Source organism: Paramacrobiotus metropolitanus, unplaced genomic scaffold (assembly GCF_019649055.1).
Source record: "Paramacrobiotus metropolitanus isolate TYO unplaced genomic scaffold, Prichtersi_v1.0 Parri_scaffold0000063, whole genome shotgun sequence".
NCBI lineage: Eukaryota > Metazoa > Tardigrada > Eutardigrada > Parachela > Macrobiotidae > Paramacrobiotus > Paramacrobiotus metropolitanus.
The window spans coordinates 19,786-30,348 of NW_026570283.1; the positions used below are offsets into that span (position 1 = coordinate 19,786).

Here is a 10,563-nt window from a genome sequence, read left to right on the forward strand (position 1 = left end):
TTGCGGCTAGCCTGATCAACTCGTCAAGCAAAGCAGTTACGAAAGAAGTCTTGCGATTTCTGAAACCGTGTTTTACAAATCAAGTGTCATGCAGAAACTTCGTGAAAGCGGTAATACCAAACGCGGTGTACAGTTTTGTCACAACAGTATGCGAGTAGGTGTGCGCGTAATCTGCGTCAAAAATGACTGTGCCATGGGATGCCTTTTGCTCCAACCTATAGCTACCAAGGTCAATTGTATATGTACGGCGACGGAACGGCACCCACATTTAATTTTCGATTAAGAGCACTTGTCTCCGCAGTTGTTTTCATGCAGACGGATCAAAAAGATTACCTGTGGGGCTGACACAGCTTATTGCATAATATTAAGTGATTTTTTCGATTTTTGAAGACAAAATTCTGTTTGGGGCGCTCTTACCCAAAGTGAAAAAATTATAGCAAAAAACATAAATTTCACACCATAAATTTCACACTACATAAATTTCACACTACATAAATTTCACACTACAAAAACATAAATTTCACACTACAAAAGTTATCGCGGCTTTTTAATTTTTTGAGTTGAATGTGTCTCATGTGGAATCTTCTTTAATAAATCGTCTGGCGTTAATTTGTTTGATAAACCACCAAGATGAAAGCTTTTTTATTGTTGATATTTGTCTGAGTATTAATTTTCCCATTCCGGATCCCACACCACTGCAGCAGGAAAGTGGTAGAATATTGATCCTATAGGAATTGGGTGCTCGAGGTATTCGTCTGTGCAGCAATTACCATATCGTGGAGCGTATTACTCGTACTTTATAGCACCTATAATAGCCACCATCAATGATTATTAGATTAGTGTAAAAAAATCCCTTATTATTGCGTGCAATAAAATTTAATCAGGTGTAATCAAATTTTATGGATAACCTTGGCTGGATTGATACTTTGAAAAGACCGATCTTCCCGCCTTAAATTTACCATTGCCCAGCCTCTCGTGTGCGCGCCATTCCTTTGTTCCCATGTAGATTTGCATCACGCAAGGTATGCTTCTTTTAGCCGGCCCAGGGTTTATGACAATAATTTTCTAAGCGTAAACTTTTCATGCCAAAGCCGACTAAAAAGTATTGACATCCTATACATCGCAGCCCGCTATTAATGCATTGTACGCACAACGTAGATCGTACGGACAACAGCCCACGTACTCATTATTCGTCCCCAATCCCCATTACTACAGCCGCCCATTGTCCCCGATGATGCCGGTGAGGCAATGTACTGCATGCGCAATCTGTTAAGTGCAGTTCCATGTTGATGGGGCTAATAATCTTAATCTGCTATTAAAGAGTATGATGTGCACTTTGGGAAGTGTATGCCCGACAGTCAGGCTCGGTTGATTTCGACTTCCTTTTCATAATCTTTGTACAAGCCCGACAGTGACCGGGATCGATCTTCCTCTCGCTGTCATTAGTTCTCTGCTCCCGCCTTTACTTGGCGCACTTGTATTCATTTATACCAGTACCCCAGTATGCGACGTATAAAAGTCCTGTTTCACGCGTGTCGACGTTGCCTAATAGTGCGCTAGATTTTGATAAAGGACTGTCGCAATCAGGATGATGTATTTGCGATTAATCTAATTATCACTAACAGACAACTTCGTCGCACTCCATTACCGGCGTTACTAACGTCGCGCTGACCCGACAACAGACTGTATAACTGTTGCACAATCTCCAAGGTCAGACATGATTTTTAACAGTTCCTTTTTAAATATTTCATTCATGTACGTAAATTCTTCGGGAGCGAATGACACCGGCAACGGCACCGCCGGTGAGGTGCAGATGGTCTTCAATTTCGCCGGCATCAGTACCATTATCCTGCTGTTCCTCACCGTGTTTCTAAACGTCCTGGTGCTTTTCTTATTCTACCGTATTGGCAACATGACCCGCAAACCATTTAACGTGTTCATGGTCAACCTGATTGCCACGGATTTGCTCTACTGTGTCTGGGAGGATGTGTTTGATATCGGCATCAATATCTGGCCTAACTACTGGATGAACAAGACCCCCGCTATTTGCTCGGTATACTTGTACGCCAATTACACCTTACGTAAGTCAAGCTTATGTTTTAATTATCCGCTACAATTGCCGGGAACGTCATGGGTTACAATAAGTTGTTTCTGCGATAAATAATTACGAAGGAAGCATAAACCTTTTACTTGGAACCACACAAAGAACTTTCTTGGTATCACATGATGTGACTAGACAGGCAAAAGATCTATACATAAATTTACATACCAAGCAATGGGAAGCATTATCGGTTTACGGTTGACGAAACTTGCCGAATGCAATGCTGCACGAATCGACATTCGACAGTTCATGATACAGTATAATATATAATTATTACTCGTATTATATGTACTGGTACACATCGCATGAATATCATAATATTGCTACAAGGCATCTGCGCTATGACCACATGGATACGCAGGAAAAACAGGATACGGTTTGTTTACCACCATTCTATTCCCAAACATGTGAATGAATAGCGCGGCAATTCCCGCGGAGATCCGCTGGCGGATTAGCCTCAACCTGACGAATCTCATTTATTCCGTACTCATTTCGTTTACAGTGTGTCGCGCATTTGGTACCACTTGTTTAGCCAACCACACCGTGACGTGCCCGTTAAGCGCCACTTGTAGATTTTGAATAGACGTATCCCTCCCGCCGCTCACACCAACCATCGCTTAATTGAAGTTTCTTCACACTGCGTGGCTCCATTGACAACCATACGGAGTATTCCCGTAACAATTTTATGAAACCCTCATTAAAATCCGGTACAATTCGGGCTCTGCAGCGTTCGCGACTGACGTTAGTCTCTTGAAAAGCCGATTTAACTGCCAATTAAGGCCACAACGTAGTACTCTTACAAAGGTACCACACCTGCGGCTTAATTTTGACAGTTCTAATATGATTTACGACATCGGCTAGATTGCTTTAAAATTTCCTCATATTGTTAACCGACGTTAATCTTTTTGTTTTCTTGGGATACCCTACAGAAGCTATGGCATGTAATGCCCACATGCTGATCACCATCAACCGCCTGTGGGCCATCATCTTCCCCATATCCTACAAGTCCAACCAGAAGGTCTCGGTGTTCGTGGCGATCTGCGCGGCGGAATGGATCTACGTGCATGTGGTTGTCTTCCCGGGTTTCTTCATTGATATGTTGTACTACCGGAAGGATTTGTACGAAACGGGCTGTGGTCTCAACTCGGAGGCACAACAAGCGTGGAGTGCGGCATCCATGATTCTGCTGCTCGACGTGCCCTTGTCCATCATTGTTGGGGCGTATCCGTTTATACTGTACAAGCACCAGCGACGTCAAAATGAGCTGCGCCGTCTCCACCCCACCCAGGTATACTGTAGAATAATGTAAAATTTCACTCGGGAAACGACAATAGTAATATATTGTCATGATTTAAATACAAAAACCATATAGTATCGCAGAAAAGTTGATCGGAAAAGGTCACTATGTTAGAATTATGTCAGTGATCTTGATAACGAGTTGACAATGGAATTCTTCATAACATTATACTTACAGCATTCAGAGAGTTTCGGGCTTTTTTAATTATTTGGTAATATATTACTGAATATGTGCGCTTGAATCACGACTGCACGTTATTGTATGTGGTTTCAGCAACACCGCCGGTAAGAAAATCGAATTATGCGCTGGTAAAACCTGATCTCTGTGGAAATTAAATGCGTAGCTGTATGGACAGCTTAACAGTCATTAAAAACTTACATATTAATATATATTATTTTGGCTAGTCATTTACACGTATTTTGTGCATTTTTCTACTTGTGAAGGTGACCCAGACAAACCATGTGTCCAACAGTAAGGCAGGACATCAGGGACAGATATCTCACAGCCAGCATGTGGACCCAGAGGAAGGAGCGTCCACCGTGGCAACGGCCAACGGTAACAAGAAGATGGGACGGAAAGTGGCTTTGCAGCCCATGTTGATACTAACCTTATTGACCATCAGCGTGGTCATTTGCTGGACCCCAAATGCAACGTTCTACATGTATTATGCCTTTAATGAGTCGAATGACACGTTTGCGCCGCTCCAACCCTATATTATTTTCTTGTTCAACGTGCAAATCTTAATGGATCCGCTGCTGTTCCTCGTCGCTTTAAGTGATCTGCGTGCCGGATTGTTTGGACTATTTGAGAAGCCGCTACGTTGGTTCCGAGAGAAAGGATGCGCTTAAATGCGACATAGAGCGTATGTGACCTTTAGTTATTGCTTTACTTTTAGTTGATGCAGATGTTCTGCCAATATATTATGCTAAAATGTGATGAATCATATTCCATATTCATAAAGTACCTTGCTCACAGAAGTGTTTCTGGATAAGCCGTGAGTTGACATTGAATTATACTGTGTGTACGCTAGTTTTCATTGTAGTGTGGTTGTGTGTATATAATTACAATGGATTCGCACTTAACAAATTGTTTTGGCTGAATTTTGCTTCTTGGTGCTTGTCGTTAGCATTGTTATCTCTTGTACTTTTTGCAAAAGTTCACGGAGCTGTTTCATAGCAAATACGCACACCATATATGCGCTATATGTGTCGATGATGGACCTTTTCATTTCAGTAGAGCTTGTGCCGAGTAGTCGTGTAGAACAATATAAACAGCGGGTTTTACCCCTGCATATGTCGTTTCTGCATAACGTTGATCAATATTCAACACTGCATATTATCCAGGGAGGAGTGGCAAATAATAAAATCTAAATAAATATGCACAATAGATATCCGGATAATCTTCCACAGGGCAGTCTGGCCGTATATAACAGAGAGTATTTTGAACTTGCTCTGGATAACGGAAATTGTACTTTTTCGTCACTTGTAGTTATTTGCAGAAAATTGACATAAACTTATCATGCAGATATCATCCGTTAAGAGTAAAGAGCTTTGGAATATTGTGTTGTTGAGTTTCGGGTTTTTCTTCAGTATGGGAACATTATTAGCCTGCATGTTGTCCGAGGTAATGCAGCCCACTTGCGCAGGTTATGACGAAATTTTATTTCCACAGACAGGCGGTGCAGTGATGCGATCTGTATTTCCAGAAGCAGCATGTAACGCGTCTCGTTCTTCCCTGTTTGCTGAATTACTTTCATGTGCAATATAGTACAGTATCTGTCATCTATGCATTACGGACGTTTTAAAACTAAGAGTTCTATGTTTCGTTTAGACAATATTACTTCACGGAGTTCAAGATTCAGTAAGAAATTTTTCTCGCGTTTCGCTGATTGAACGGCTCTATGATAATCAAACCGATATGGATTTTCGTAGCACTTCCAAGGCACACCGACAATGGGCTACATTTGTTTGGCCCTCAATTTTGGTAAACGTTGATTTCGATCGCCGTATTACCGTACGCAAATGGCACCGGTTAATTACTAATCAGTTGGTTGTGACAGCGTCGTTGGCAGTGTCGTACGCCCTCTCACCACCTTTGGTAAGGAACACGATTACGTAACAAATGCTGCAAATTAAAGTGCTAACTAGTTTTAGTATAGCTAATACATATTAAAAACTCAATATTAATTGTGCAAGTAACAGGGACACTATTCTGCGGAATAAATAATGGTCATTGATGAGAAAACGTGACCATTAATGTACAGCCACCGTCAGCAATGATTGTTAATATCAGCCGGATTTTATAAATTACTTATGAACCTTTTATACAACCTCAGTCACGCATAAGGAAGCTGTTCTTCATTTGAACAGGCAGCAATCTTTGGATCGAAACTCCTGATCGTTGTGGGAGCCGGTAAGGTGGATTTGCAGTGGTGTTGGGCTGAAGAGAATAACTGGACTTGACTTACAAAATTAGGGTTGACATCTACTAAGTCAACGCTTTATGTGAAAGCAAAGAAGTCATAAGATGATTTAATGGTGACAACGAAGTTAACGAAGACAAAATCGCACCAAAATAACAACTGGAAACAACACACATGCTGTGAAAAAGATTTCTGTTTATTGATGTTAGGTTTTGAGAAAAACAGACCAGAAATTCAGTAATTTTTGTCCTGTTCGGGAATGTCATTGTTGTTGTGCAGCTGATGTTTTTTAAGTTGAGTTCTAAATTCTGGTTGATTGTTTTTGTTATCTGCCTTGCAGTTAATGTTAATGTTCGCATAATAAACTGCACGTTTTACACTGCTCCACACAAGGTCATACGACTGCCTAACTACACCAGTCAGTTTAAGAGCGTTTGTAGAGAAACTGGAACCATGAACGTACTACGAGTTTACGTAATTTATAGCGCTCTTGACACTTTCCCTATCCGCCTATTTCCGGCCACTGGAAATCACATTATACTTGTCAGCCATGACCCAAGGTCTTGGGAGTGGCATTTTATGGACGGTTTACAGCTATTTCCTCACGGTGAATTCCACCAAGGAAACAATCGGAAGGTAACAGCAGCAGCAGTTTTTGAACATTTGTTAGTGGTAATACTGAATATTTTCTGTTTGCAGAAATACTGGAATATTTTGGGTTATATTTCATTGCGGGTAGCGGGACATACACATTAGTCATTATATCAAAACGTTACTACTTATAGAGTAACAAGTAACAATCAATCTAATTATTACGGTTGTTTGATTACAGATCAGTTTGCTGGATTGTCTGCTTTTACACTCTCACCAGTCTTTTTGCCGATATGAATAAAGTCCGTACAATATTTTTCGCCATTCTGCTGCCTTCCTCGGCACTGGGTATCCTGGCACTGGCTATGCTTCGCCATCCCTGGTTCTTTATTATTAGCGTGACAAAGCGAACCGCTGACTCAAGGTCAGGAGGAAGAAAGATTCTAAATATTCAGTTTGCGAAGACATGGTTTTGCTGATAAAGCAGATTTGAAATGCTAATGTATTACCACGTTTGTATGTCGCTGTTGTTATGAATCTCTAGGCGCGAGTCAATAGCTGTTACCGCTGTATCCATATTTCGCCGAATAATAGGTAAGTAAATAAGGACATGTGCAAATATTTTATTTCCGACCAAGAGTCATTAGCAGATTACTCGTAGACCTGCCTGTAGCCCATTTTTTGGTTTGAATTCGAAGTGACCACGGTAGAAAAATTTGTCACAGTGTCATAAACCACGGAAATTCATTCCCAGCTAATGAGAACCAGGACGTTCCGTTTAACTATTTATTTACGTTGTAGCGGGTGCAACATTGTTGCAGATGATGAGTTAAAGATGGCACTTTCAAAGCCTATGCTTCTTCTTTCTCCCATGTTTGTGTACATGGGTAAGAGAAACTTACGTCGAATGTTCCAAGTAAGGCGATAAACGTATTTCATACTTAAATTGAACAGGAATGGAAATGACCTTTTGGATGAATGTTTATGGAACGGCACTGGGCTATACACTGCGTTTTGGCACCGAACGAGAGCGACTGGTTGGTCTAAATGGAATGGTGGTCGGTGCTGGACAAATCGCCGGTAACAGATACAATGACACTGATACTTGAAAAAACTTCAGCTTTTTGCTTCGCAGGGGGATTTATATACGGTTTGTCTGCCAACTGGTTTCGCAAACGTGGCCGCGATTTGGGAACGTTGATAGCTTTATTGCTTCATTTTGCTGCTTTCTATCTTGCCTTTGTAACGCTACCCGACACGGCTTCTCTGGAGGAAACCGACAAGCGTTCCTACTTTGCCATAGAGTACGTAAGCACCATATTCTATGTACAATTGTTGATCGATGACGGGCTTACTGTTTTATTTTACGCTAGCTCCTCCCTTGCCATGATTTGCTCGTTTCTTCTCGGATTCGGTACGTATTGGCACGAATGTTTTTCAGAAAAATCGCAGCATTTTTGGAGATGTTGCACTTACCTGTGATTTAAAATATTCTCCTCGTAGGCGACGCCGGTTGGAACAATCCGGTAGCACCAATAAGGCGATAGGTTGCTTAATTGTAAGCAGTGTAGAACCGAAAAGTTTTGCTCTTGTAGCTTTTCTCGTTACTGGATACACTGCATCCACACAATCCTGTGGCGGCATTCGCTGTTTTTCAAGGGTATCAGGTAATATAGCGCTTTTCAGCTTGCACGCAACACTACTGTTACCAACTGCACAAGTGCCGGTATCCGTCGTAGGCGATTGGGAACCTAATCTCCTTTGCGTATTCAACATGCTTAACTCTACCCTATCAGCTAGCGATTCTCGTGGTGGCCGGTGTCGCAGGACAATTTGGTTTCTGCATTGTGGAATGGAAGGCAGTGTCGGACGAAGTGAAAGCGCACATGTCTAAGTGTGCTTCGGTGGCCTCCCAGTTATCTGAAGGAACGGTTGCCACTTCCGTCTGCGATCTGGATTTAACGGAAACAAAAGTTTAACACTTCTGAGTGTTATGGAATGTGTTGGCGGTGTTGCTGTAGCCTGGTAAATGCTGTAGTAATTAGGTTCTGCATTTCTTGAAGTCATTGAAGTTATAATTATTTGTGATGTGTTCTATCAGAGTCATTTACAGCAGTGTTTTCATGAAGATCGAAATATGAACATCCTATTATTATTAGCGCTCATAAATCATATTGTACGAATGATTGCCCGACTTTATTGAGCAGATATTGTACTAACAACTTATGTACAATATCAATAATTAAGTTTGGTTTGCACAAGAACTACATAAAAGCAAGAACGTACGGACGATTTCACGCAACTTCGGACTACTTCAGGAGATGTAGGTCGTCTTCAGATATACAGACAACGGTACTAGCTGTGGGAACACCATTGAAATTTGATGACAATTCTTTGGCGTAGCTGCCCATATTCTGAATTTCCAACCACGTTCCGGTGCTCAGTGTTGGCAGGGCGAGATCCTGGGCTATGATATCTTCCGGACTGCATGTCGGTCCATATAAAGTCGACGGCTGACAGGGCTGCTCAGTTACGTCGAACGACGGTTCGTCTAAGGGATGCACGCGCATCTTCAGTTTGGGTTTGAAGATATCAATGGGTCGGCATGCACCGTAGACACCATCAGCCAGCACATAACCCGGTTGGCGCTGTTCCTCTTTCACTGTTTTCACTCCGATCACCGGCAGAAACAGCGACTGCGCCGTGGTCATAATCAGCTGGCCGGGTTCGGCGATCAGGCGCACGCCCGACGCCGGGGGAAAGTGGGTGTCTAAGGCACTGCCCAGGTCATGACAGAATTCTTCAAAGGTCAATCGTGCGTTACTCCAGTCGCCGCGGAATCCTCCGCCAATGTCTAGGATGGAGAACGGTCGAACGTTGTTTTGTGCAAATTCAAAGAGTTCCTTGGCCTTTTCGATGGCCCCGATGTGGGCGGTGGCTTCGCCGTTGACTCCGACTCCGACGTGGAAGGCCACGCCTACCACGTTGAGACCTAGGTCCCACGCTTTCTGGATGAGAGATTTGGCGGTGGCTTCGTACACGCCAAAACGGCCGTGCATTTGACCTTTAGCGTCAACGTGCGGGTTGTTGTAGCGCAGACGCACCATCAGCTGGGCGGTGGGGTGGTAGGTTTTGAGTTTGAGGAGTTCGTCGGCGCTGTCGAAGACGGTGAGGCGGACGTTGTGCTGGGCGGCATGAAGTATATTGGAGACGGATTTGCAGGTGTTAGAGTAGACGAGACGGCCCGGGTTGACCACGTGAATTAGGGTCCGGTCGATTTCGGAGCGGGTGGCGACGTCGAAACCACAGCCCAGTGCGGCCAGGGCACGGAGAATTAGCGGGCTCGAGTCACATTTGACGGCTGCAATAGGATTCAGGTAGAATTAGTTTAAAACTTCGGTGTGCTTTGGTTATAAGTTATGAATGACCTATTTAGCCGGCGTACCGTAGTGGAGACCGACGCGGGGTAGATTGCGTTGCCACCTCCTAACAATGTCAATGATTCTGTTAAGATCGAGAATAAAGAATGCATCATCTGAGAATTGCATCCATTTCTTGGTTAACGCAGCCCGGATAATCGTATTTCGGGTGACTTTCTCGTCGGTAACGGCAATTTCAAGTGAAGACTTGGTAAAATCGCTCAGCGTCATTTTGGTATCAATATTTACTGTAATGTTTTTATTAAGTCGAACTCCAATACACTTCAAACAACACCGCAGCCGGAGCAACCACAAACGATATTCGTGGTGTAAGTAAAATCGTTTGTAACAATGACCGCTGTGCAAACTGGATGGCGTTCTTCTTTTTATATATGCTCACCGCCGACGAACGCAAATGAGACTTTGTCAGTCACGTTATTCGTGTGATGCATCTTTTCGTGTACCAGGAACGTAAGGCCAATGATAATCGCCGGTGAATGGGACATTTGACGTGTTATCAGACTTCGATTGTATTGCGGCCACAATTTTTCTAGATAAGAAAAACACCAATTGTACGCAGATTGTACGACTTCATTAATGCCGTAGCAAACGTTGCTGTCATTATAACTACATTTATTTGCGGCTGCGTACTTATTATGGTAACAGTAATACAGCATAATCACATAAAACTTTCATATGAGTATGGAATTAAACAGATTTTCGAGGACATCGC

The 10,563-nt window shown here is 42.8% G+C and overlaps 4 protein-coding genes across 4 annotated transcripts; 3 read left to right on the top strand and 1 right to left on the bottom strand.

Moving 5' to 3' along the window:
- The first annotated feature begins 1,605 nt into the window (after positions 1 to 1,605).
- LOC129593716 (uncharacterized) lies at positions 1,606 to 4,667 on the top strand. Its single transcript, XM_055490161.1, has 3 exons — positions 1,606 to 2,081; positions 3,031 to 3,389; positions 3,842 to 4,667. Exons 1-3 carry the CDS (start codon positions 1,718 to 1,720, stop codon positions 4,244 to 4,246), a joined length of 1,128 nt encoding a protein of 375 aa, XP_055346136.1. The 5' UTR covers positions 1,606 to 1,717; the 3' UTR covers positions 4,247 to 4,667.
- Positions 4,668 to 4,916: 249 nt separating this feature from the next.
- Positions 4,917 to 6,559, top strand: LOC129593792 (UNC93-like protein MFSD11). Its single transcript, XM_055490254.1, has 7 exons — positions 4,917 to 5,021; positions 5,229 to 5,258; positions 5,330 to 5,381; positions 5,458 to 5,495; positions 5,768 to 5,810; positions 6,306 to 6,456; positions 6,520 to 6,559. The coding sequence occupies exons 1-7, from the start codon at positions 4,917 to 4,919 to the stop codon at positions 6,557 to 6,559; spliced, it is 459 nt and encodes a 152-aa protein (XP_055346229.1).
- A 609-nt stretch (positions 6,560 to 7,168) lies between these two features.
- Positions 7,169 to 8,390, top strand: LOC129593679 (UNC93-like protein MFSD11). Its single transcript, XM_055490118.1, has 7 exons — positions 7,169 to 7,298; positions 7,366 to 7,491; positions 7,547 to 7,715; positions 7,785 to 7,825; positions 7,915 to 7,937; positions 8,007 to 8,078; positions 8,151 to 8,390. Exons 1-7 carry the CDS (start codon positions 7,169 to 7,171, stop codon positions 8,388 to 8,390), a joined length of 801 nt encoding a protein of 266 aa, XP_055346093.1.
- Positions 8,391 to 8,591: 201 nt separating this feature from the next.
- On the bottom strand, positions 8,592 to 10,240 carry LOC129593726 (ornithine decarboxylase-like). Its single transcript, XM_055490176.1, has 2 exons — positions 9,857 to 10,240; positions 8,592 to 9,772 (listed from the first exon to the last, which is right to left on the bottom strand). Exons 1-2 carry the CDS (start codon positions 10,059 to 10,061, stop codon positions 8,721 to 8,723), a joined length of 1,257 nt encoding a protein of 418 aa, XP_055346151.1. The 5' UTR covers positions 10,062 to 10,240; the 3' UTR covers positions 8,592 to 8,720.
- Between the last annotated feature and the right edge of the window lie 323 nt (positions 10,241 to 10,563).

What these genes read in the sequence shown, in the direction of transcription:
- LOC129593679 (XM_055490118.1), top strand. Translation starts at nt 7,169, where the DNA reads ATGAGAACCAGGACGTTCCGTTTAACTATTTATTTACGTTGTAGCGGG. An exon ending in CGGTGCTGGACAAATCGCCG is followed by an intron (nt 7,492 to 7,546) that starts GTAACAGATACA and finishes TTTGCTTCGCAG; the next exon opens with GGGGATTTATATACGGTTTG. An exon ending in CGTTCCTACTTTGCCATAGA is followed by an intron (nt 7,716 to 7,784) that starts GTACGTAAGCAC and finishes ATTTTACGCTAG; the next exon opens with CTCCTCCCTTGCCATGATTT.
- LOC129593716 (XM_055490161.1), top strand. Translation starts at nt 1,718, where the DNA reads ATGATTTTTAACAGTTCCTTTTTAAATATTTCATTCATGTACGTAAAT. An exon ending in GTACGCCAATTACACCTTAC is followed by an intron (nt 2,082 to 3,030) that starts GTAAGTCAAGCT and finishes GATACCCTACAG; the next exon opens with AAGCTATGGCATGTAATGCC. An exon ending in GCCGTCTCCACCCCACCCAG is followed by an intron (nt 3,390 to 3,841) that starts GTATACTGTAGA and finishes CTACTTGTGAAG; the next exon opens with GTGACCCAGACAAACCATGT.
- LOC129593792 (XM_055490254.1), top strand. Translation starts at nt 4,917, where the DNA reads ATGCAGATATCATCCGTTAAGAGTAAAGAGCTTTGGAATATTGTGTTG. An exon ending in TTGTTTGGCCCTCAATTTTG is followed by an intron (nt 5,382 to 5,457) that starts GTAAACGTTGAT and finishes TGGTTGTGACAG; the next exon opens with CGTCGTTGGCAGTGTCGTAC. An exon ending in ACCAAGGAAACAATCGGAAG is followed by an intron (nt 6,457 to 6,519) that starts GTAACAGCAGCA and finishes TTCTGTTTGCAG; the next exon opens with AAATACTGGAATATTTTGGG.
- LOC129593726 (XM_055490176.1), bottom strand. Translation starts at nt 10,061, where the DNA reads ATGACGCTGAGCGATTTTACCAAGTCTTCACTTGAAATTGCCGTTACC. An exon ending in CCGCGTCGGTCTCCACTACG is followed by an intron (nt 9,773 to 9,856) that starts GTACGCCGGCTA and finishes ATCCTATTGCAG; the next exon opens with CCGTCAAATGTGACTCGAGC.